The 26372-nt window shown below is 43.4% G+C and overlaps 1 protein-coding gene across 4 annotated transcripts in view; it reads left to right on the forward strand.

Moving 5' to 3' along the window:
• Nucleotides 1-12: 12 nt before the first annotated feature.
• Nucleotides 13-26372, forward strand: part of Cfap61 (cilia and flagella associated protein 61) — a 300869-nt gene continuing 274509 nt past the window's right edge. For 3 of the 4 annotated variants that reach the window (XM_052722829.1, XM_052722832.1, XM_052722833.1), the window contains exons 1-6: nucleotides 13-89; nucleotides 3578-3728; nucleotides 16207-16357; nucleotides 19118-19194; nucleotides 19966-20033; nucleotides 20257-20383. In XM_052722829.1, coding sequence (XP_052578789.1) covers nucleotides 3586-3728; nucleotides 16207-16357; nucleotides 19118-19194; nucleotides 19966-20033; nucleotides 20257-20383 — 566 coding nt within the window. In that variant the 5' untranslated portion in view covers nucleotides 13-89; nucleotides 3578-3585. The remainder of the gene's footprint in view (nucleotides 90-3577; nucleotides 3729-16206; nucleotides 16358-19117; nucleotides 19195-19965; nucleotides 20034-20256; nucleotides 20384-26372) is intronic. The other variant, XM_052722831.1, reaches the window with a different exon arrangement.

Below are 26372 nucleotides of genomic sequence, written 5' to 3' on the forward strand. Positions count from 1 at the left end.
CGAATCGGGCGAAACGTCACGTCGTTTCCGTTAGCAACCGTTTGCGCGTCCTCTGTGTAGCGGGGCGGCGTGCTGGAGCTGCAGGTGAGGTGGGTATGGCGGGCGGCGCCTTTGGGACGCAGGACCCGGGAGGCGAGGGCGCAGTCAGGTGTGTCTTCGGGATGCGTGCAGCTGTGAGCAGTGGCACCTGCGAGGGACGTAGGAGCTCCTCTCGGATGTGGAAACTCGGTGGAGGAGGGAAGAGCGGCGAAGGAAACCACAACCCTGCTCGCAGCTACTGACGCAGCGGTGCATGCTGGGCTTTGTAGTCCCTGAGTTCACGCCCCCTCGTCTTGGGCTTCTCTGCGATTGGACCAAGATAATGATCTTTGGAACGTGGACTTTTAAATAAAAAGAGGTGTTTTTGAAACAAGATGTTAAGGAAAGATGGAAATAAGTCAGTAACAAAACACCTAACCCTGTGGTCAGAAACTGATGTGTGAATTTGTAGTCTGTGAATTTGTTTTCATTATTTCAATTCTGTTATCTTTAATGTCCTTGACTATAAAAAGACAGAAATAACTATTAGTCCTTAAGATTGAAAGGTATATGTAAAGTGCTCACGCCGGGCGGTGGTGGCACACGCCTTTAATCCCAGCACTCGGGAGGCAGAGGCAGGCGGATCTCTGTGAGTTCAAGGCCAGCCTGGGCTACAGAGCGAGTTCCAGGAAAGGCGCAAAGCTACACAGAGAAACCCTGTCTTGAAAAACCAAAAAAAAAAAAAAAAAACCAAAAAACAAAAAACAAAAACAAAACAAAACAAAACCAAACAACAACAACAAAAACCCACAAAAATAAAGTGCTCACCAGATGTTGGTAAGTATAATATCTGCCGTTCAGAGAGAGCATATAGTTAAGAGAATTTTTTAAATTAAAAAATTAAAATTTTAAGAGAAGTTTGGGGTTGACAATAAAATTTAGGGGAGGGTGAGATTTCCCTACTCAGTACTTCCCCACCTCCAAAGGCCTCTCCACTATCCATTCCCCACCAAGGTGGTTCATTGTCAGCATTGGTATTGACACATCATCAGTTAAAGGTGACTATTTGTGTAACATACAATTCACCCTTGTACAGTCTGCTGTTTAGGACAAAGGCAAAGCTGTCTGTATCTGCTGCTTCAATAATCTGCAGCGTTCCAAGCCTCCAAAATCCACTGGGTACCACCTTTTCACCCTTCTCTCTTAAGCATCTCTCTGTCAGTACTCATCTTTGTTTTTGTTTGTTTGTTTTTTGTTTTCTGAAAGACAGAGTTCCCCTGTGTAACAACTGTGTAGAATTTACTCTGTAGACCAAGCTGGCCTTGAACTCACAGAGATTTTCTGCCTCCTAGTGCTGGGATTAAAGATATGTACCACCAGCATCTGGGCATTTTTTTTAACCGCTTTTTTATTACTCCTTTGAGAGTTTTGTACAATGTGTTTTTTGTTTGTTTGTTTGTTTGTTTTTTCTCGAGACAGGGTTTCTCTGTGTAGCTTTGCGCCTTTCCTGGAACTCGCTTTGTAGAACAGGCTAGCCTCGAACTCACAGAGATCTGCCTGGTTCTGCCTCCCGAGTGCTGGGATTAAAGGCGTGCACCACCACCGCCCAGCGATGTGTTTTAACTATTCACTCCCACCAACTTTTCCCAGCTCCACCTCACTTCCCCATCCACCCAACTTTGTGGGTTTTTTTGTTGTTTTTGTTTTTTTAATCTTTTAAGACCTCTTTGTGTTGCCCAAATATTCTTGGCTGTGTGGTCTTCCACTAGAGTATGGTCAGCTTACCGGGGCTACACTCTTAGAGAAAACTAATCCTTTCCAGCAGCTAATTGCTAATTTCTCCACTGTCAAGTATGGGGTTGTATGCCTCACTCTCCATTCGGGGATTTGGTCTGTCTTGAGTTTGCACAGGTTTTGTGCACTCTGTCCCAAGTGTTCATATGTGCAGCTGCCCTGCTGTGTCCAGATGTTTTCTGTAGTCACCCGCTGCCTCTGGCTCTTACACTCTTTCTGTCTCCTCTTCAATGATGATCCCTGAGCGTTGGGGGTAGGGAGTTGAGGCTAAGGCACTGGTATTTAAGCAGGTAGCAGGTATGGGTGAAATACTCATTTTTTAAAATATCTCTGTAGCTTTACTTTATGGTGCTATTTTATTTGTGCTGAAACGTGATTTTATTTGTATGTTAATAAAGTTGCCTGGAGATCAGAAGTCACAGCGAGCCATAAGCGGGAGTCAGGTGGTGGTGGTGGCACACGCCCTTAATCTGATCACATGGCAGGCAGAGTCTCTGTGGTCAAGGACACATCCAAAGCAAGGTGACCTGAACTTTTAATCCCAGTACCAACCATAGAGACCTGGAGGTCTGTATACAAAGGCAGTTACGAGAAAGTCATGTGGTTGGGTTTACAGCCAATGAGAAGGCAGAACAGAAAGGCAGTAAAAAGACAGGACACATGAAGAAGGTCTCTCTCTCAGGGTAAGGATGGCAGCGAGTGGTAAGATAAGGTGTTCTTAGCTCTTGGCTACTGCTCGATCTCTGGGCTTTTAACTCTTTATTTGGCTCTGTGTTTCTTATTTAATAAGACCGTTTAGAATTTCATCTACATTATTCTTTGTAGATGATTGGAGTCATGTCTTTTCAGATTGGCGCCTTTCATTTAGTAACATGAGTTTAAGTTTCTGTTTCATAAAACATTTCAAGATTGCTGTCTTCCAGGGTTCCAGGTTCCATACAGGTAAGCTCTTATTTGGAATGTGGCCACAGCTGTAGCTGACACAGAGACTTATTATTAATTATGAAAGTTTGGCCTTAGCTTAGGCTTTTCCTCCAACTAGCTTTTTTTTTTTTTTTTTTTTTTTTTTTTTGGTTTTTCGAGACAGGGTTTCTCTGTGTAGCTTTGCACATCTCCTGGAACTCACTTGGTAGCCCAGGCTGGCCTCGAACTCACAGAGATCCGCCTGGCTCTGCCTCCCGAGTGCTGGGATTAAAGGCGTGCGCCACCACCGCCCGGCTAGCTTTTAAAACTCAAATTAACCTGTCTCTATTAGTCTACATTCTGCCCCGTGGCTCAGTTACCTCTCCTCTGTACAGTATGTACAACTTGTCCCACATCTCACTAGCATCTCTCTGCACCTAGATTCCTTCTTCTCTTCCTTTCTCTTCCAGGAAATCCCACCTGTCCTCTCCTGCCTAGCTATTGGCTGTTCAGCTTTTTTTTACAACAAACACAGCAACATATCTTCACACAGTGTACAAATATTCCACAACACACAGATGTGGGTTAGGTCAGTCAATGAGCCCTTTCAATATCTAAAGCAGTTTTCAAATAGTTGTGGAAAGTTCTAGACAGGCCAGTTCTCAGTTCATTTTCTAGAAGAGCGATATTTTCGCAGGTTTGAAATGACAATTGTTGAAGCCAACCACCTGGGAAAATGTGTCCCCTGAGTCCCCCTAGACGTGCTTACTCTGACCATATGAAATTAACTGCCCAGTGTTGTGTGTAATTGAACCCATCATCTCAGATTTATAATGGACTTTTCTCTCTCTCTTGGGGACAGGAGAAAAAATGTCTGTCCTCACTTCTCCCAGAGGGAAGGCTGAAGTGGTTCATTGCCGAAGAACAGAATCCCAGGATATCTTTTGTATCAAAAGCCTCATTAGAAAATTTACTCAGAAGCTGTTTGGGAGGCTCAATATCATCTATCTTCTGTAAGTACGTAGCTAAGTAAGTTCAGCTTGGTAGGGCTGGAGAGATGGCTCAGCAGTTAAGGGTCCTGAGTTCAATTCCTAGCAATTCCATGATGGTTCACAATCATCTGTGATGAGATCTGGTTCCCTCTTCTGGTGTGCAGGCATATATGCAGGCAGAACACTGTATACTTAGTAAATAAACCTTAAAAAAAAAGGAGTTCCATTAAAAAAAATAATGCTTGGCAGTTTTACTACAGGGCTGGGGAATGTAGCTTAGAGACGGAGCTTTTGCCTAGCTTGCATAAGGCCCTGGGCCCAGCAAGAAAACAACCACCACCACCATTTTAAAACTTTATCAAAAAGGGTGCATTCATCTCATGGGACTTAGAGTAGGCAGTTCAGTGCACAGTTGAGAAATGTGTAGCAGAAAATCTAGGGGACAACCAACCTCTGTGTCCTCTAACAGTGTGTAAATTGAGACTTTTTAGAGTCAAGCAAACTTGAATTGAAACCTCAAGTGTCCCACTCACTAGTACAACCTTTTGGGGCACAATATTAACATGACCAGATTTTGAGAACTTACTGCGTATCGGGCTCTATGCCTGTCAGCATTGTGTTATTGAACCACTCCTCTACTTCTGTGAGGTTCCTGCTGTTGTTCCCATTTTATGGATGAGAGTAGGAAGCCTGATCTTTTCCTGCTGAAGGCCAGACTTATGTAAGTGGCCCAGCCCAGGTTTGCTTTAACCACCACTGCTAAGATGTTCTTCTAATCTTGAAAGTGTGAGCAAATGTGTTTCTTCAAAGATCTTGTTCTGCCATTCACACACACACACACACACACACTATATCTCATAACCCTCTGCAGGCACAGGAATAAAATCTTTCAATCAGTTTCTTATTTTTATTGAAAAATTACATAGCCTGTTGCTTTATATTTCCTAAGGCTGTACCACCCCCTGTGATATCATCCTGCTGTTAATGCTCTCGTATTGTCTCTTTTCACATGGAGTCAGGGATGGTTTGTGTGAATCATAGAAAAGCAGCCGAAGTGATACTTTGTGACTTCAAGTCTATGGCGCACAGAGGCTTGCAGCTTTTCCCAGGCCTCTTGTATTGCTCCCTCTCAGAACTCAGCTGCCATGCCGATCAAAGTTTGCGTCCCTTAGCTACAGGCCAGTGTTCAAAACAGCCTCAACCGAGCTCTTGGCCCACGGCCACCATCTGCTGCCAGCCATGAGTATCAGTCATTCCAGCCACAGCCACAATTGACTCTTAACACAAAACCTGTTCATCTGAACTTAGTGAACTCACAGAACCACAGGCCCATCACAAGTCTTTACCTTAAGCCAGTAAGTTCTTTGAGGTGGTTTGTTACATGTGCAGAAGGTAAATGTTTTGTTTGAAATACATTTCATTCCTTTGGTTAGGATCACCATGAGAAGAATAGGCCTAGAGATCTGTAGAGGAGAAAGTGGAATAGAATTTAAACCCCAGGTCTAAAAGAGGACAAGTGTGGTTGTTACTTTTCTTGTCTGTGTGATGAAATACCAGGCAGAAGAGACAGAAGAGAGATTTATCTGGGCTCATTTCTAGAGGCATGTCTACCATGGCAGGAGGGGCGTGGAGTGAGAGCTTGAAGGATGACTTGTTCACATCTCAGCAGCTCAGGAAGCAGACAACTCAGGCTGGACCCAATGGCAGAGAGAACCTCCAAGGCCTATGCCCAGCAGCCCACTTCTCCTAGCTAAGCAAAATGTCTCAGCGGTCCCTCAGTCTCCCAGAACTGTAAACAGCAACTCCCAAATACCCAGCAACTGCTTCCCAAATTACCACACAGAGGCTTGTATTAATTACAAATGCTTGGCCGGTAGCTCAGAATTATTACTAACTCTTGTACTCATAATTCTTATCTATGTTTAGCCACGTGGCTTGGTGCCTTTTCTCAGTGTGACATTCTCATCTTGCTTCCTCCGTGTCTGGTTGGTGACTCTGTCTCCACCCTTCCTCTTCCCAGCATTCTTAGTTTGGTCACCCCACTTATACCTCCTACCTGGCTAAGTGGCCAATCAGCGTTTTATTAAACCAATTTGAGAGACAAATCTTTACAGTGTACAAGAGGGTTATTTTATAGCACAGAACGATACTACTAGCTGGTAGTGAGTGTTCAGAACAAGAGCCCCAGGGGCTCTTATTCATTCAGACCACAAAAACAAGAAAAGAAAAAGAAATAAAATGGAGGACGTATTAAAATCACATAAGATATAGCCAGGTGGCGGTAACCGGGCGGTAGCGGCACACACCTTTAATTCCAGCACTTGGGAGGCAGATCTCTGTAAGTTCGAGGCCAGCCTGGTCTACAGAGCGAGATTCAGGACAGGCACCAAAACTACATAGAGAAACCATGTCTCAAAAAACCAAAAGAAACAAACAAAAAATCACATAAGGTAAGAGGAAAATCTCCCCTATGTCAAAACTCAGAAGTAAATGTTTGTGGACAGAACTCTTCACTACAAAGGTTAAGATGTGCATGTTGGTAAAAAAACAAAACAAGAACATTCTTGAAGGTGCTGTGACAGCTGTAAACCTACGTGTTTCTAATGGAGGCCTTTTTTATTGTTGTTGTGTTTTTCTTTTTTGAGAAAGCCTCTCATTATGTAGCCCTGGCCGACATGGAACTTACTATGTAGACCAGGCTGGCCTGCCCTTCCCTCCTGAATGCTGGGATTTCAGGTGTGCACCACTATGCCTGGCTTTCTGTGTTTTCAGGGGCACCATCCCAAATTCTTTATAGCAAAAATCACCAGAACTAGAGGAAATCTAGTTATTCTGCTGGAGTATCTTGAAGAAACTACTTAGAGAGGCCCTAAGGGAGAAGGGAGGTGGATCTGGAGGAAAATTAAGGAGCTAGCCTGTGACACAGTAGTCCTCAGGTTCTAACTGACCTGGGTGCAAATGAGCCCACTGAGGCCTAAGACAGATAAGGGCTGGACAGATGGCCCAGCAGTTGAGAGTACTTGAAACACAGGCATGAAGATTGGTGTTTGGATCTCAGCACCCACATAAAACCTGGACCTGGTCTCATGAACACCTGTAACCCCAGCACTGAGAAGGTCAGACACACGAAGGTCCATGGGGCTTGCTGAGCTCCAGCTTTATTGAGGGATCAGAGAGACAGAACAAGCCACATCCAACCTCACTTTGCCAGTTCCTCAGCTGATCTTGTTTCCTCAGACTGAAAGCCTGAGTCCTCATTCAAATGGATCTCAGCTGAACTGCTAACAGCTAAAAGCTTTAAAAGGCTCTATTCCTGGTCCTCATGCCTTATATACCTTTCTGCTTCCTGCCGTCATTTCCTGGGATTAAAGGCGTGTGGCTTTCCTAAGCAAGACATAAGATCTCAAATGCTGGGATTAAAGGTTGTGTCACCGTGCCTGGTTGTTTCCAGTGTGGCTTTCAACTCACAGAGATCCAGATAGATCCATGCCTCCAGAAGGCTAGGATTAAAGGTGTGTGTGCCACCATTTTATGGCCTCTATGTCTATCTAGTGGCTGTTCTGTTCTCTGACCCCAGATAAGTTTATTAGGGTGCATAATATATTGGGGGACACAATATCACCACACACACACACACACAAACACGTACATACACATATGCACTCTGGGGGGATACTATTAATTTACTACATTGACAGATTAAAGGAAGAAAAAGTATAAAATTATCTCAAAGAAACCAAAGCATCTGATAAAATTTAACAGTTATTCTTAGTTATAATGCAATATAAGAGAGCTCCATTAACATGCTGTGGTGGTTTTAATAAAAATGACTCCCATAGGTACATCAGGTGTGTCAATGTTAGGAGGTGTGGCCTTCTTGGAGTAGGAGTGGCTTTGTTGGAGAAAGTACATCGCTAGGAGGTAGGCCTTGAGGTCTCCAGTGCTTGAGCCACACTCAGTGTGGCAGTTCTCTTCCTGCTGTCTGTGGGTCAAGATGGAGGATTCTCAGCTCCTTCTCCAGCACCATGTCTGCCTGCATGCTGCCATGGTCCCTGCCTTGATGACAATGGACTAAACCTCTGAACTGTAAGCCAGTCCCCCATTAAATGTTTTCCTTTATGAGAGTTGCTGTGGTCATGGTGTCTTCTCACAGCAATAAAACCCTAAGATACATGCTAAAGTTACAAAACTAATGCCATAATAATGATGAGATACTAGAAGAATTCCTTTTACTCTAATAAACAGGGTAAAGTTACCTATCACCATGGCTTCTATTTGACATTGAGCTGGACATCTTAACTATTGTAGTAAGAAATAAAATATGCCATGTGTGATGGTACACACCTGTAATCCCAGCACTTAGGAGACTAAGACAGGAGAATTGTGAGTTCAAGGCCAGCCTGGGCTACATAATAAGACCTTTTCTCAAAACAACAAAAACTAAAGTAAGACAAAAGGGTACCTGTTGATGGTTGAAAGAACAAAATAAATTACTTACCAGCAAATGATTTATCCTTTGTTTTGTGTCAATATGTATTCTTTGACAATTATGTACATGTATACAATATATCTTTGTCCTGTATACCCCAGCCCCCTCTTCGTACTCCCCCTAGAACATCCCTTCCCACCTTCATGTCCCCCATTACCCCCTCCAGTTTTAACCCACTGAGTCTACTTACTTATGCCTGCTGGAATGTTGACTCATCTTGTTGACTTGACCTTGTGTAGTTAATCATAGCTGCAGGAAGTTCATGAGTACAGTGGCTTTGTCCTGTCTAAAAGACAGTATTTCTGAGAACCTCTCCCCATTCTGTGTACATTACATTTTATTTTCTGTGTGTGAGTATTTTGCCTGGAACTGAGATCATCGAGGGTTGTGAGCTTCCATGTGGGTGCTGGGAATTTAACTTGGGTCCTCTGTAAGAGCAGTGAGTGGTCTTAACCATTGAGCCATCTTTCCAGCCCTCATATTTTTCCACCCCTTCTTGCATGGTGTTCCTTGAGTCTGGGGTGATTTATTCATTCATTATGTAGAGAATCAGAAGGAATATGTAAAAATAATCAGTAGACTTAATATCAAAATTTATAGTTGCCAACTACTAAGTCATTAAATTAAAGCAGAACTAGCTGTAGATAGTTTGGAAATGTTAGGAATTCACACTTATGTCAAAGGACATAAAGTGCTTAGTCTAAAACTGACATCATCGCACCAGTGCTCATGGGGGACATTGTCAATGTCTGAAAGCTGTGAAGGAAAAATTACATAAATCAAGAGGTAGAAGCCGGGCGGTGGTGGTGCACGCCTTTAATCCCAGCACTCAGGAGGCAGAGCCAGGCGGATCTCTGTGAGTTCAAGGCCAGCCTGGTCTACAAAGTGAGTTCCAGGACAGGCCCCAAAGCTACACAGAGAAACCCTGTCTTGAAAAATCGGAAAGAAAAAAAAAAGAAGTAGATCATCTTTAGATGTGAAGATCTAAAATCATAAATGGGTAAAGCCAACCATCTCCCTAATCTCTCCCGAGATCGTTTGTTGAGCTTGATAACACAAATCTAAATTCATGTGGGAAAGCAAAAGACCTAGACAATCTGGAAGAAGGAAAACACAATATAGAGACATATTCAAATAAAGATTGCTGGGTATATTTTCACACAGCTGAAATTCCTGTGTAAAGGAAATTCCACAACGCCGTTTCATAAGTGGTGCTGTGACCACTCTTAAAACCAGTACAGATAAGACAATAGATGTACACGGCAGCTTCCCATCTTATAAAGTCTCAAATTAGTTTTGGATTCATTTGTGGCTCCAATGTGGTTAGTGTCTGACATTGATGACAGACCTGGAACCGAGTCCATTTATCTGTCTTCCTGGGGAACGGGACTCCTCCTTTTAGACTTAGTGTAACATTTGCCTGCCTTCATCTCCTTCCGCCTCAGCCATTCCAGCAGCTCCATCCTCCCATCCAAACCTAGGTCCTTCGTCACTCTGCCTCACTTCCTACAGCTGCAAAGTTGGCTCCGTCTGCCTGGAGTAGGTTGTACAGAGAACGCAGCTGCCTCTTCCTTGGTCCTCAAGGGCAGGTTCATTCGTGGGGTGTTCAGACAAGGACCGAAGAGGGTGTGTGTCTTACAAATGAGGCCCACCTACAGATTTTTCTTCTTCAGAAAGCTTCCACAAGCCTATTAGCTCAAATCCTGTACTAAGTAAGTCACTGTGCTAATTGCCTGACGGCGTGATATTCAGCGGTCAATTAGTTCTGAAGGCAAGCTTGGGTCTTGGAGCAATTTTGAAGGTAATTTTTACTTCCTTAGTTGGCAGGTAGGAAAGTACAGCTATGCTATTTGGAAAAGGTAGTGAAAAGATAATTCTATAAGCCGGGCAGGGTGGTACAATGCCTGTGATCCCAGTGTTTGGGAGACTGAGACAGTGTACTGTGGAGTTCAAGGCCAGAACCAACAATTGTGGTAAAATGGGATCCTTATACACAGAGCCATTGTGACCAGCCTTAGAAATGAGTGTTCTTTGTTTTTTTTTTTTTTTTTTCAAGACAGGGTTTCTCTGTGTAGCTTTGGAGCCTGTCCTGGAACTCACTCTGTAGCCCAGGCTGGCCTCAAACTCACAGAGATCCACCTGGCTCTGCCTCCAGAGTGCTGGGATTAAAGGCGTGCCCCACCACCACCCAGTCTCTCTTTTGTTTTCCAGGCCAACTCCTGGCCCTTTGCCAGGCTGATCTAGGGCTTAATGACTGATTCTTTTTTGAAACATTCTAAAAATAGTGATTTCTTTCTTTTTTTTCTTTCTTTCTTTTTTTTTTTTTTTTTTTACTAGATTGCTCATTCACAGAGATGCAGAAATGAGTAAAGCTGATCTCATTTAAAAACCAGTTGGGTCGGGTGGTGGCACACGCCTTTAATCCCAGCACTGAAAGGCAGAGTCAGGCGGATCTCTGTGAGTTCGAGGCCAGCCTGGTCTACAGAGCGAGATCCAGGAAAGGCACAAAGCTACACAGAGAAACCCTGTTTCGAAAAACAAAACAAAACAAACAAACAACCAAAAACAACACAAAACAACTGGTCGGGATAAAAATGAGCAAACCAGGCAGGATAAATAAGGGCAGAGCTGCAGCTCCCACGCTGAGAGCAGGCACCGCATAGTAGCCAGGATGGACAGAGCCCTGCCCCGGCTTTCCATCTGTGTGTGGTGAATTCAAGAGAACACTGAGGTCTCTTGCGCACTCATTTAAACAAAGCAGAAAGGATGCTGCCTCACCAAGATTCCCACCAAGTGCATTTGAAAAGACGTTTTGCCTTCATTTGGAAAGTTTCTTAAACCAGTGGAACAAATGAGACATTTGTTACTCCAAAGAAAGGAGTTCTGGTTTCCATTGCTGGGCAAATATCTTTGAGCTTTAATGTAATTTGTGTGAAGTACATACAGTATTTGCATCTATCACGTATACACACAGACATGCTATGTACATGTATCTAAGGGCCCTACAGCTTGCATTTGAATTTTTACAAAGAACAGCTTAAAATCCACCTTTTAAGAGCATGCCTTCTGCCCTTTTCCTCCCCACTCTGCCTTCCCAGAATGGGTTTTATCTGTCCTCCTTACCCCCCTTTGGGTCCCAGAATGGTTTTTATCTGCCCCTAGAAGGGCACAATGGCTAAGGGGCAATAACAAATGGAAATTATGTACACAAAAGGATAATGCTGCAGAAGTCACTTTTTATTATAGCAGCTTTTGGGAAATTGTAGCACATTTTCCCCATTGAAACAAAGTTGTTCCTGGCTGGCTTCCCAGGCCAACCCATAAAAGCTTATTTAATCCATAATGTCTGTGCAGTATGGTACCATGTTAACTGTGCCATAGAGCCCAACTGCCACCCTAAGGCTCCCATGGATAAATGCATTTCAAGTTAAAATTGAGATTCCAGGAACACATTGTCCCTTGGTTCCCTGGGGCAATGGCAGCTCTCTGTCCCCAGTTCTTGCCCACCTCTTCCTTCCCACTGTTACTGTGACCGTCATAGCTGATGTGTGCGGGGTCTTGTGTGGTGGGTCTTTTCTCATATATGCTAGAGGGATGGTTCTCCGTCATAGGTTATGGCCTAGGGCAGAAAAGTCCAGAAGACCAGGAGAGAGAGAGAGAGAGAGAGAGAGAGAGAGAGAGACACACACACACACACACACACACACACACACACACACACACACACACACACACACAGAGGCAGAGAGACAGAGGTACAAAGTCTTTGCTGAATTGAGAAGCTGTGGGCCTTCATTTTCTTGTCAGTGGATCCCTTGTATGGACACTATATCCTAGAAGTCTACAGGGCCTTTCTTTCATTAGACTTGCTTGGGTAGAGCTTTTGGACCATGTGTATCCTGGTTCATTTCCCAATGGCTGAGGGGGAAGATCTGTGTGACTATCTGTAACTTCCCATGAGGAGGGACAGAAACTGTGGATGCCAAGATCAACATCCCAAGGACCATGTTTCTTAAAGATTTCCATGTACATAGTAGAATCCAAAGAGATTTTACCTGGTACACATTTAGGTAATTTTAGTTTGAAATGTCTTGTCTTTGTTTTTATAGTTACTTCCTACTGATAACAGAGGAAACTAGTTTCTCATTTGTGATGTAAATTTCCTGCTAAAATATTCAAGTCCAATGTGAATTGATTTAGAGAAAATTATGAAGCTAAAGTACAGTGTGTGTGTGTGTGTGTGTGTGTGTGTGTGTGTGTGTGTGTGTGTGTGTAAAAGACTGCTGTTTGATGAACTGTTTCAGTCAAATGATTTGAGATCAAGTGGAAAAAGTAGGGCTACACTCTGAACTTCCATTTCTTTTTCTTTTCTTTTTTTAAATTTATTTATTTATTTATGTGTGTGAGTGTTTTCCCTGCATGTATGTATATGCACCATATGCATGCCTGTTCCCCTTAGATGTCAGAAGAGGGCATTGGATCGTCTGGTGCTGGAGTCAGGGTTGGTTGTAAACTACCATGTGGGCTGAAAACTGATCCTGGGTCCTCTGCAAGAGCAAAAGTGCTCTTAACTGCTGAGCCATCTCTCCAGCCCCTGCATTTACATTTTAAAAACACACAAAGTAACATTCCAATGTAAAATTACCCTCAACACAGAGAAGTCTGTGCCAGGGGTACTGAGGCACACTTGTTATCCCAGCACTGAGAAGCTGAGGCAAGAGGATGGTGAGCTTGAGGTCAACCTGGGCCAAATATGAGAATTTATCAGAGAAAAGGAGTACAAGATTGGGAAGGGAAATGTTGACAGTCATCGGTTATCTGTGGGATACAGTAACTCCTGACATCTGATTTTTAAAGTGTCTCTAAGATAATACTTAATTCTATTCAATTAAGCAAGTGAAAATTGCCTTTCAATTTATATGCAAATGTTCTTCATGTGATTAATTGTATACTGGCTCTGAGTCATATCTTTTGTTGTCTTGGGTGTTCCACAAGGCAGGCTGGCAGGTAGGTAGAATCTTTGAGATAGTCCCTTGGGGACAACCAACCACAGGAAGAGCTGGAAGACTGCTGCTTCTCATCCTGTAGTTGATGAACATGCCAGGAAACTTTAGATTTCACAAGACCCCTCTGGGTATCTGTAGCTGGAAGTTTTCCTGTGTCCCGGCCGGCTGGCGGTCAGGACAAATCTCTCCCACTCATGTTCCCCAAGTAAACACACAGAAGCTTATATTATTTTTAACTGCTTGGCCATCACATAGTTTGGTACCTTTTCTCAGTTCTGCCTTGTCATCTTGCTTCCCCTGTATTTGGCTGGTGACTCCTGACTCTGTCCTTCCTCTTCCCAGCATTCTCCTCCTCTGTTTGCCTGCTTATACTTCCTGCCTGGCTACTGGCCTATCAGCATTTTATTTATCATCCAATCAGAGCAACACATATTCATAGCATACAGAATGACATTCCACAGCACTTCCCCTTTTCTGTCTAATCAAAAAGGAAGGTTTTAACTTTAACATAGTAAATAACATAGTAATAGAACATAGTAATAGAATAGTTATCAAGCAAGAATTACAGTTTCAATATCTAGTCTATTTGTATTTGGTAAAATTAAAGAAAATATTCTATCTAACCTATATTTGTGAGTCTAAAGATTCATATCTAATTTATCTTTTATCATAACCAAGGAAAATTATAACTATCTAGTCTTCAACTATATCAAAGACCCCAGAAGGATATAATAATATCTAAGTAAACAGGAAATGCATTGTAAGCAACTTCCAAAAGTCTACCTAGACAGTTATCCAAAGTTCCTCTGTAATGTTGGGACATCCTTCTTTAGCCTATAGGCCTCGAGTCTCTCAGTCACTTCTCTCTGTGTCCTGTAGAATGTCTGGCAGTTTTTTCTGTGAAGCAGGAACCTGAAGTACCATCTCACCTTGTAAAGTTCAGTGGTCACCTTCCTATGGGTCCTGCATGTACAGTTTATATAACATCCTGTCAAGCCATCCAGGCAAGAGCATTTTCTTGCCCAAATGGTCATTTTGTGCCAAGAAGATGATAAACTCCATATATTGTATATAGTTATTATACTTATTGTATATAGTTTTTCTTATATTGGTTATAACTTTTTAATAATTTTTATTAGAACAAAAAAAGGGGAAATGTGGTGACATTTTATTTGTGCGCTAATAAATAAAGCTTGCCTGGAGTTCAGAGGAAAAAGCCAGCCATTATAAGTAAACACAAAAGTCATGCAATGTTAGCACATGTCTTTAATCCTATCACTTGGGAGGCAGGGATCTGTCTGGATCTATGTGAGTTCAAGGCTACACTGGGAACACAGCCAGGCATGGTGACACACGCCTTAAATTCCAACACTAGTTAACCACAGAGGTCTGGAGGTTTGTACAGACAGACAGGAAGTAACAGAGCTGGGCAGGAAGAGGAAATGATGTAGCTGGACAGAGAGAGCAAATCAGATGGCAGAACAGCAAGGCATACAAGCATGGGTAGGCAGGAAGTGTCTCACCCTTTGGAAGCTTCGGAGTTGGTGAGGTGAGGTTAGCAAGTGGCTGTTCCTATTCCTCTGATCTCTCTCAGGTTTTCACCCTTATATCTGGCTCCGTGTTTTCTATTAATAAGACCGTTTAGAAATTCATCTACAGGTCTCTATGTCTGCAGCTATTTCAGGTGATGCTGTATGTGATGGCTGATCTTTGTTGTCAAGTTGACACATCTGGAAGTTGAGGGACTGCCTCCATCACCTTGGCCTGGGGGCATGTCTGTGGGCATTTTCTTGATTTCTAATTGATAGAAGAGAAGAGCACACAACATTGAGTGGTGCCATTCGTACACAGGTGGGGCCCAGAATGAGAAAGGTAGCATGGGGCTGGAGAGATTGTTCATCAGTTAAGAGCACTTGTTGCTCTTCCAGAGACCCAGTTAAGTTCCTAGCACCTATATGAGGTGCTTCACAGCCATCTCTAACTCCATTTTCTGGGGATCCAACACCTCAGGTTTCCACACGCACACACATTATTCAAAACAAAACAAAACAATAAAAATAAACTTTAAACAAAAGGAAGGTAGCTGAGGAAGCTAGAGATATTCTTGGTGATACAGTACTTGCCTAGCTTTGCTGAGGCTCCAGAGTCAAAAGCTCAATCCCTAGCAAGAGAAAGTGGGGAGGGGAGAGGGAGGCTGGGAGAAGAGAGGAAAGAAAACTCAGGGTGCACCTGAGTTTAGGCAAGTACTGGATGTGAGCCCGGCAGCATGCTAGTAAGCACCATTCCTCTGTGATTTCTTCTCTGAGTTCCTGCTCTGACTTCCCTTAGTGACAGTCTCTGACCTGGAGGTGTAAGATGAAATAAACCCTTCCCTCCCCAGGCTGCTTTTGGTCCTGATGTTTATCACAGCAATAGAAAGCCAACTGGTGACTCCAGGTGCTCAGACTCCATGTGACTCAGCACTGGGACCTGGGCTCAGGGTTTGGAAAAACGGCCTAAGATTGCCAGTAAGGCTGGAACTAAATGCAGCTTTGCCGCTGTGCACAGGAGACCAGCCCATCCAGTTTGCCCAGGATCTTGCTGGCTTTTAGCATGAAGTCTTAAGTCCCGAGTATCACCTCAGTCTCAAGCAAAGGACAGTTGGGCACTGTAACTGTGTGAGTGTAGATGTAACACGGTGGTATTCCTACCTTGGAGAAGGTGGAGAAAGTGTGCAGTAGGATGGTATTCTGCCCGGTGTGCAAAGGAAGGCTATCGATATTTACTGTGACAAACATAACACTTCTAGTGGAAACATATTTTAAATAACAGCTTGGTTGATGACTTCATATACCCTGAGCCAACACCCCCGAACTGTCCGCGCCATCATTCTCGTGACTCCAGGTATCATCAGAGCTCATGCAGCAGCTCCGGAGCTCCAGTAGCCCCAGGAGTAGGAGGATGGCCTGCCTTCACCTCACTTTGCTTGTCTCTATTCATGTGTGTATTTTCATCATTTTCACAGAGAAAAGGCAAACCTTGCTGTTACCCTCTGCAATGACAAGGAGGAGATCATGGCCCATGCCATCTTCTTGGACTATCCCAACTGGAATGTTGCCAAGCAGGACGACTGGGTGTCATTGTTCCAGGAACTTGACAGTGAAATCCCGTGCACAGTAAGAGAAGCACACATCCTGTTTGTTAGAACAACCCAGCTGTGGAAGGGAGGGCCTGGTGTCAGACCAGTGTCAACTCTGTTTCTGGGAAATCCAACACTCATACACAAAGCATCATAACAGTTAAAAGCAAAGTGATAGGATTCTGGAGGCAAGGGGGCCAGAGTATATAGGATGGGTACATGGTGGCCCCATCAGCCAGCTGCCCCCAAGGCCCACCTTGTGCTCATAAATTAACAAGAGCTGCAAGCAAAGAATTGGTGTGTCAGATATGTATATCTAGATATCCCAAGGATGTCTGTGTGTCCTTGAGTGAGGTCTGTGAGAGCCTCTGAAGGCCTCTGTCACCTAGCAGTTGCCCTAGGAATGACAACAGAGCCTCAGACTTAGTCATGTTTTACAATGTTTAAAGTGCCCGTGGAGTGTGGCGCCTTTGATATCAGGTTGCCATTATGGATTTGACGTTAGCTAGTCTGAATTGGGATGTGCTATAAATAAAAAACATACACTAGATTTGATGTACTTAGTAGGAAAAACTGTGTGAAGTAAGCCATTAGTGATTTTTTTTTTATATTAATAATCCAAGTAATAGTTGAAAGGCTGAAGTGGTAGGATTGCTGTGAGTTCAAATTAGTCAGTGTTATGTAGTGAGTAACTGGCCAGCCAGGTCATTGTCACAAGACTTTGTTTCAAAGTAAATAAATAATCAACTACAACAGTTCTCATATGTTAATTATATAATGAACATATTAGGTTAAATAAAACATTTAAAATGAGCATACTCATCCTTATTGTGTGTGTATGTATGCTTATGGCTCTGCTGTAGATGTGGCTGCACATTCGTATGTGTGAAGGTAGGTGCAGACATGCCGTAGCATGTCTGTGGAGGTCAGGCAATCTCCGGCGTCAGTCCTTGCCTCCCACCTTATTTGTGTCAGGGTCTTATTTTGTTATTTTTCTGCTGCATATGCAAGCCAGCTGGGCCTCAAGCTGCAGGAATTTGCCTTTCTCTACCTCTCATGCTCCTGTAGGAATGCCAGGATTATAGACAGCTGTGCTACATGTCTGGCTTTTCTGTGTGGACTTTGGGGATTTGAACCCAGAGCCTCACACTTAACACAGCCAGCACTTTTGCCCACTGAGCCGTCTCCCCAGCTCCAAGTCTATTCTTTTTAAACATAGTTGCCTGAAAGTGTAGAATTACATTTTGGTTTGCATTTGTAAGTTACATTATTTTTCTGCTGAGCCACACTGACTAATCCTTAATTAGTTAGTCCTCAGTGTCTTTTCTATCCCATTAGCATTTGGAACTGAAGTAATGGTTTTTGTCTTACAGATGTCTAGAGAGTAAGTCCTAAACTATCTAGATAAATCAAGCAAGTAGTAATTCACGTGCTCCAAGGCCAGCCCTGTTCAGTGCAAAGCCGATGCTTAGAGAGATTATGGATTAAAGTATTCATACATGGAAAGTGCTCAGGACCCTGAAGTCTGTTGTTATCTGGAGTTTGTGCTGTATGCTTTTTGAGAATTTTCAAGGTCATAGGTCAAACTCATGATCTTTTCTTGCCAGTTCCTGCTGAGTGCTTCCAAGTCACAGGCTAGCCAGCAGATGTGGAGATAGCACATGGCTATGTAGTTAGTAACCCAAAGTTACCTAGAAAACTACAGTCCGCTCTCTCCATGTACAGGTTCCACACCATAAATTCAACTGACTAACAATGGAAAGCGTTTTAAAAATTGTACATGTATTGAACACATGCAGAGCTTCTCCCTGTTATTCCCAAACAGCACAGTAGAACAACCCCTCAAGTCATGCGTACACTCTCTTAAACCCGATAAGGAATGTACGTGGGAGGGAGACATGTGTCAGCTGTACACAGATCCTACACCATTGGATACAGGGACCAGAGGTGAGCATTCATCAGTTTTGGTATCCGCAGAGGTCCTGGAACCAATACCCCAAACTGACACTGAGGGAGGGGCCGCTTTATTAAGAAGTCAAGAAATAAGAAGTTCCCACTTCCCCAGTGGAAATGCATGTACTGGACTCACCAGGCAGCTACATCTTCTTTATTTCTAGAATGCTCATGAATACAGGGACTGAGAGATGCCTATAAGGGAGGCTACATGGTTATTATTTAGGTCAGTTAATCTCCAAAAGTCAGAGGACAAAGTTCTTTAAAAACTTGGATGCCAAAAGCCATGTGAGAATCTTGCTTCTCTGCATTTTTAACTTCTAGGTTTTCTGGATCGCAGGGGTAATAATTTGATTTGGACTCTGGGAATGTTGAATAAAAAAAGCCTTTGGATTCCTAATGCAGCATCTGCCTTCCATCCTTCAATTTCATAAGAGAATCTCTCCCTCGTGTCCCATGAATAGAGCAGCAGCTGCTGGCTTAGGAGCCCCAGGGAAAGGGTGATTGTTTTTCACTTGGCGTAGACACCCCCAAAGGCAAGACTATGGAGTCCATAATCGATTTCACTCTCCTGTAGGCTCTTCCCTACCCACAATTCATCCATGAGGGCAGGAGCCAGGGCTGGGCACTCTAGACTCGCAATCCTCATTTCCTTAAATAATTCCAAGCTAGTGAGACAGAAGGCAGTGGATGAAGTGATGAGAGCTTAAGCTGCTACCTGGGTGTCTTGTCGCTTTGACATAAGCTGACATCCACAAGTGCCAGCCAGCTCTGTCCTAGGGACTGCTCTGAGCCCTGCTCTGTCTGGTCCAGTGTTTGACCCATGTTTGCTTTTCTCCCGCAGCCCCTGAATACACTGTTTATGCACTTCTTTGTGGCCGTGGACGAGTATTCCACTGGCTGCCTCAAAGAGATCATTCGGTGAGTAGACAGAGCCTTACAGACGGTGGTCATGAAAGATGCCTTATGGAACATTTTTTAAATGACATAAAGTTCTTTGGAGCCTTTAATTTGCTTATAGTTTATTGTAACATTAATCCTCTTTAATAACAGCAGTATTTCCGAAAGAAAATAATCTAATTCTTTAAATCCATTCTCCAGTGAGCCCGTTTTTAACTGCTATCATTTGAGGCCAACAGGTAGTGTGCTGATTTAAAGAAATGGAACAGAGTGGTCAGAAAGGAGTAAAGACGCACAGACTTAAGTGTTTTCAACGTCCTCTTTCCTCAGTCTTCTCTTTAGAAGTTCATATTGACATGACAGCCTGCAGAAGTATCCTGAATAACAGGGCGTGTGGAAGGACGATGAGCAGGGCCCTTGAGGCGTGGCGATGCATCTTTGACAGCCTGTACAGACCGTGGGGTGGGGGTCGGGGGGCTCAGCTTTCAGGTCACTTTGTAATGTCACACCGGACCATCCAGATGCCAGGTCAAAGGTTAATGTTGGCAGAAATCTGGTGTGCTGCTTGCACATCATGCCCTTTATTCTCTCGACTTCCACCAGACAGACAGGAGGGGAGCTCTTTGGAATCGAAGGAAAAGTAGAGAGGAAGGAAATTGCCTAGGAGATGCTCTGGCCTGACAGGCAGGGAGCAACTGAGTCCATGTAACTTTCCAGACACCTCATTTCTCAGGGGCAGGGAATGTGATTATGTGTTATTAACACTGTCCCACCCCCTTCTTTCCTCCCCAGGACTGTGTTCAAGGCAGTACCAGAACTGTACTTCATATTCCTTATAGTGCCAACATATGTGAGCCTAGGTAAGATCCTCAACAGCCCAGGGTCCCCAGAAGCTGACAGGGAACTTAAGCTTAAAGGAGCACTCTTGGGAATGGGAAAGAAGATTGGTCACCAGACTTTAAGCATGTCATGTTTGAACTTGATTACAGCCAGTAAGTTTCCAAGTGGACTGGGGACCATATTTTGTTCTGAAATCCTAAGGTTATCCCTTGATTAAACAATACATTTCTTTCTGTGATTTAGGTTCAACTCTGATAACCGTATTTGACCAAGTGGGGAATATTCCATGTTTAACCTATGACGAAGACTTTGCAGTGCACATATGTCACAGGCATGACCACTACCCTCAGCTGCACATTCGCAAAGCCAGGTACAGTTGGCACGGTGCCCGTGTGACGTAAACTCCACAGGATAATCTTGGTTTTTCCAGACAGGGTTTCTCTGTGTAGCCCTGGCTGTCCTGGAACTCACTCTGTAAACCAGGCTGGCTTCAAACTCACAGAGATCTGCTTGCCTCTTCCTCCCGAGTGCTGGGATTAAAGGCATGTACTACCACCACATGGCTATAAAAGACTTTTTAAGGGATCCTCAGTCAGTTAGATTAAACTTTTATGATACTCATAATGTTCATTTGGAGATTCTGAGCATTCCCCTGGATGGTATAATTAGCAAGACTATCTGGTGATTCTCATTGGGTTCCGTGAGGCCGGGGAGTTGTGCATTTACTAGTAGGGCGTTCTAAAATAGTCCTTAATCCTGCAGCAAGCAAGAAAACTTTCAAATAAAACAACTTGAAAATGAACCTGCCTATTTAGTTTTCCTTGTAAAACCCACCTGTGTTCTAACACTTATGAATAAGGATGTTGTTGACTCTAAAAGGAGTTTTCCGGTCTTTACCTTCAGTGTCCTCATGACATTACCCAAGTGTAGCAGTTTAAGGGTATAGCTGTGGCAAAGTATGTTTTCCAAGATAGCGCTATACCATCTTTCACCATGCTTCCTCCCCTACGGCGTGACGTCACCAGTCCTCTGGTTAGCTGGCGAGCTGTTTTTGTCCCCTGTGTGACTCTGGGCAGTTGTGAATGCTCTCACTGGCACAGCTTAGTGGAAGGGCACACTAAGTCTTGGAAGCTTCTGTCTGGCCCTCTTGGGATGCTTGCTCTGAAGGTAGTCAGCCGTGCGCCGAGGTCTTCCACCCTGAGATGGCTTTGGAGAGGCCTCATGTTGGTGTGGGTGTCATCCCCAGTCCAGCTCAATGTGACAGTCAGCACCACACAGCTATGTGTGTGAGCCATTGTGGACAGCCAGTGAGGGGGGCGGGGTCCCTTCAGGTGTAGGCAGGCAGGGAAATGAACTTCAAAGAAGTGAAAATGAAAACGTAGGGGAATCTGAGGTCAGGCAGTTTGTTGCCAGTATATTTAAACACAGCATACTTTTTGGGAATGTTTCCAGGTGTAATACAATCCCTGGTGCACAAGGAAACATAATTATGTCGAAACTCAACTCAGGGTACATATCATTTCTTCTAAGAAGATGGGTTCTGGAGATAGGCTATCTGCATTAGCTTAAGAGCCTAAGAAAGGATCTGGGCTGGTGTTGGTCATACAGATAGTGTAGAGGTCATTTAGACTATTAGACATCTCTGGTCCTGGTTGTGGAAGCTTGATATGGCCCGACCCAACAGAAAATGTAGATCACTGGGCTATGAATCACATCCAATTCCCAGCTTTCTGGAAAAACAGTTGATTCGTCCTTCGCTTTCTGGGTTCTTAACATCCCTGGTTTCCTTGGGATCTGTGGGCACAAGGACCTTTGTGCTTCCAACAAGCCAGCCTAAGTGGACACCTTACTACAGCATCCTGAGGCCCCCAGCGAGAATACTTACCTGCCCCATTTGAGTTCTAACTTCAAAGTATGAGGACAAGATAGTCTGCTTTGAAATAAGAGTGTGTTGAGAAGTCATTTCACACAGATGATTGCTCCTTTGTGAAGAATAAAGTGAACCCTCTTCAGCCCATTTCCATATTTGGTAAGTGTCTACTTTAGAAAAGTGTCACATTTCGCCATTTTTAAAAAGCAAGAGCATGTAGTATTACAACATAGTTTTTAAGAGTGTTGAAGATGTCATTCTAGATCTAGATTCTGATCTTGGTTCTGCCACTCACCAGATGAGTTAATTTGTAAAAACGAATTGGTGCTTTGGGGGCCACATGTCTCTGTTAGCAGTGTAGTGTGTGGTTCATAACACAGAACTCTTGGCGACAGTCTATGTGTAAGTCTGACATTTGGCGTACCTCTGATTGCATGTAACAATCCAAGAAGTACTAAATATTATTTATTGCAGGGTCTGGGGGATTGCCTACCTTGTGCAATTTCCTGTGGTTAATCCCAGCACCATATATATCACAAGGGGGGGGGGGGGCTGAGAGTTCAGTGAAGGAGAGGGGCCTGTCTGCAATAAACTAAGGATATTAGTTCATAAGAGGGAAGGACACAAAGAAATAAATGCAGCCTCATGTACCCTCCCGCCCTCTGAGTGTTTACTCATACACACTGTGATACATCCGTACTGTGGATGCTATCTCATTCAAGAGAATGAGCTACTTCTATAGCAGTTGATCTCAGAGAGTCATGTTGAATTAAAGAAGACAGATGGAGAGAAAATATACTGATTACCCCAGTTTTATAATGTATACAACAGGTAAAGCCAATCTGTAGAATTCAGGTTGGTGGTACTAAGCTAAGAGACAGAGTGAGGCTGGGAGGGACAAGAGAGAATTCTCCAGGGCACAGGTGATGGTGCTGAATGCATGATGGGAACATGTGCAGTTGTCTGAGCTCATCAAACTCTAGCTGAAGATCACGCACTTTCTTATATGTCAGGACACCTCCATGAAGAAATAAAAGCTTCCCAAAGTAGGTGGCCTCTTGAGTTTGGTCTTGGGGGATGAGTCATAATTCATCCAAAGAGGCAGAGTGGGCAAAGGTGTGGAGGCAGGAAGTCCCTGGAATGGCCATTACCAGGCAGATATGCAAATGTTCTTCCACGTGTGGAAGGGAGGCAGCCCCCTGGGCAGGGACACCCTTAGCCATTCAGGAAGTTAACATTCTTTAAAGACATTTTTATTGACAATGTAGTTACAAGTTGGCAGTTTTGTTTTTTATGGGAAATTTCCATAAATGAAAAATCATAGGATATTTTAGGAAACCTAATAGTTATTATACCTTTAATCTTAATTTTATTTTAAAATCTCTCAGTTTTTCCCTGCCATTTTTACTACCTATTTGAAGGATAGGTTCTTTCAGTAAATGAATCATATTTTCAGATCAGAAAACTGTTAGGAATCAAAGTTATTTATAGATAGGTACACATGCAAGTACTGTTGACCCCCACATAGCTGCTCTGCATCCAAGGATTCAATCACATTACTTCCTCTACAAACAACAACAAAACACACTGACAGGCAGAGTGCTTGCTTGGTGTGTGTAAGGTCCTGGGTTCAAGCTCTAGTTCTGCAAAGAACAACAAAAACACTAAAATATTTTAGGAAAAAACTATACCTCTAAGACTGGCATGTTGCTACACACCTGTACTCTCGGCACTTGGGAAGCAGTAACTGAAGGACCCTAAGTCACACCCATCCTGGGCTACATGGAGAGACCCTACCTCAAAAAACAAATATGCTGGGGTTGGGATGGGGTGGGGGTGGGGCAACTGGAGAAACTCAGCAGTTAAGACCACTTGCTGCTCTTGCAAAGGACCCAGGTTTAGTTCTTAGCACCTACATGACAGCTCATAACTGTATCTTCAGTTCCAGGGGATCTGATTCCTCCCTCCAGCCTCTGTGGGCACTGGATGTATGTGGGCACAGTATTGTGTTCATATGCTTTGTTAATTATGCACTTAATATAGCAGCTTGCTATCTTTATAGTAGCTGGAGGCTAGAGACTCCTGAGGCCCCGCTTTCCCCAGGGATCTATAGGCAGGTAATGGTTCCCGAGGGAGGGAGAGACATTTTCTTCAGGTGTATCCACTAGTAGACTGCCCATGCTCCTATGGCTGCTCTCTTACTCATGCTCCTGTAAACAACCCCCGTGATAGTCACTGGGTCCTCAATTAAAAATAAAAAGGAAAAGGTGGAAGGTGGACTTAGTGGGGGACAGGAAGACAATGAGCAGGAGGAGCAGGATGGGGACGAGAGGAGGTAATAAGAATAAGGAGCAATCCGTGGCTGATATATAGAACTGAACTGTATTGCAAAAAAAAAAAAAAAAAAGAAAAAGAAAAAAGAATAAGGAGCAACTAGGACCCACGTTCATCACATACCTGTTTGAAAATGTCACATCCAATCATTGTCATCTATCACTTATGATAATAAAACCATTAAAAATGAATCTTGTTCTTTCTGATGACTGCCTCTTTCAAGATGCCCTGGCTGTTGTGTGACTATGATTCATTTAGTTGTTAGTTATTTATGGGAATAGTGATGGTGGTTGGTCTTGAGTCTCACCTTGATCATGTTGATAAGTACATAGGAGACTGTATTTGTGAACGAGTTTTCAGAGAGGATTAGCTAAGGTGAAGACATCCTGAATTTGGGCAGCACCAAGCTGTAGTCTGGAGGCTCGATTGGAATAAAAGGAAAAGGGGGAAATCCAGAGAGTTCTTGCATCATCTCTGCTTCCTGATGGGCGTGTTCCTGGTGGTCATGCTCCTGATGAGCATGTTCCTGATGGGCATGCTCCTGATGGGCATGCTTCTGATGGGCATGCTCTTGGTGGTCATGTTCCTGAAGGTCACATTCCTGATGGTCACACTCCTGATGGTCATGTGCCTGATGGGTGTGTTCCTGATAAGCATGTGCCTGATAGTCACGTGTCTGATGGGTGTGTTCCTGATGGGCATGTTCTTGGTAGTCATGCTTCTGATGGGCATGCTCCTGGTGATCATGTTCCGATCAGCCCATCACAGCCTCCCCACCAAGATACACTGAAGCCCTTGCACCTGTTAGCCAGAATATAATTTGCCCATCGGAAGTTGTTTTTCTCAGGTATTTCTCAGAAGGACAGAACACACTGACTAACACAGAAATTTAGTTGTTTTCAAGTTTTTCTATAAAACAAATACCTTGGGAAAATATTAATCATGGCATTTTATTTTCAATAAGATAGGTACCTAAAAAGGAATTTTTGAATAATAAATACTAAGACTTAAGAATAGTTATCAAATTGTTCAGCCAAAATATGTCAGTTTATATTATAACCAATAGAACTCTGTTTCTTTAGTCCTAGCGATTCTATAGATTTTTAGATAAGATCCTTTTAACTTTTTTCAGAGCTAGATGATTGATGAACTATACCTCCAGACCCTGGATATTTTCACTTACTAAAATGTTTTTAATCTGCTAGAGCAAAATAGTATTTTGTTGTTTTAAATTGCACTCAGTATGTGGTGTGAGTGCCATTTTACAAGTTCCATTTTAAATGAGTGAAATGCTTAAACTTAAAGGTGTTTTCAGCATAGAGATTGTCCTGGTGGATGATTACATGTATGGACAGTTCTCTAGTTAGGTTGAATATGGGGGTACAAATTACCTATAAACAAAGGAGGTACATTTGCAAAAGTATTTTTTAAAAAATGTTTTGTTACATTTATTTGTGTGTATGTGTGTATGCATTAATTCACATACTACATAGCACATGTGTGGAGGTCAGAAGACAGCTTGTGGGAGTCAGTTTTTTCTTTCCACCATGTGGGTCCCAGGGATTGAAACCGGGTTGTCAGGTTGGCAGCAAGGACTCTTACCCACAGAGCCATCTTACTGCCCCCCCAAGTTGTTTTTTTTTTTACTTTAAAATGTATAGTTAGTACACCCACTTGTATCCTATGAATGATCATTTTCCAGAGGAATAGTAAGACTTAAATGCCTTCACCATAGACATTCTGCAAGACATGGTTGTATTAGAAAAATTGCTTATAAATGCAATGCTGAAAGTGACATACGCAGATGCAGCCCATCAAAAAGCGATCTGTTTCTTTTTGTAAGATGATTCCTTTGTTAACTTGCTCGCCGATGCCCTAACAGGAGAAAAGACAGAAGATGTGCTCAGTCCAGTACCTGGCTCCCAGGAAGCATTTGCTTACTGTGTTTGCTGCTTTCCTGTTGTTGTGGTAAAATGCCTGACGAAGCAGCTTAGGGGAGAAAGTTTATTTCGGCTCATAGTTCCAGACTACAGCCCATCATGATGGAGAAGTAAGGCAGCAGGGCCTTGAAGCAGCGGTCACACCACATTTCATCTTTAGAAGAGAGCCGTGGATACTTGTTGCTGCTTGGCTCCCTCTCTCTAGGTTTATACAA

The sequence above is a fragment of the Peromyscus californicus genome, unplaced genomic scaffold, assembly GCF_007827085.1.
Source record: "Peromyscus californicus insignis strain IS unplaced genomic scaffold, ASM782708v3 Scaffold_7__1_contigs__length_154581171, whole genome shotgun sequence".
NCBI lineage: Eukaryota > Metazoa > Chordata > Mammalia > Rodentia > Cricetidae > Peromyscus > Peromyscus californicus.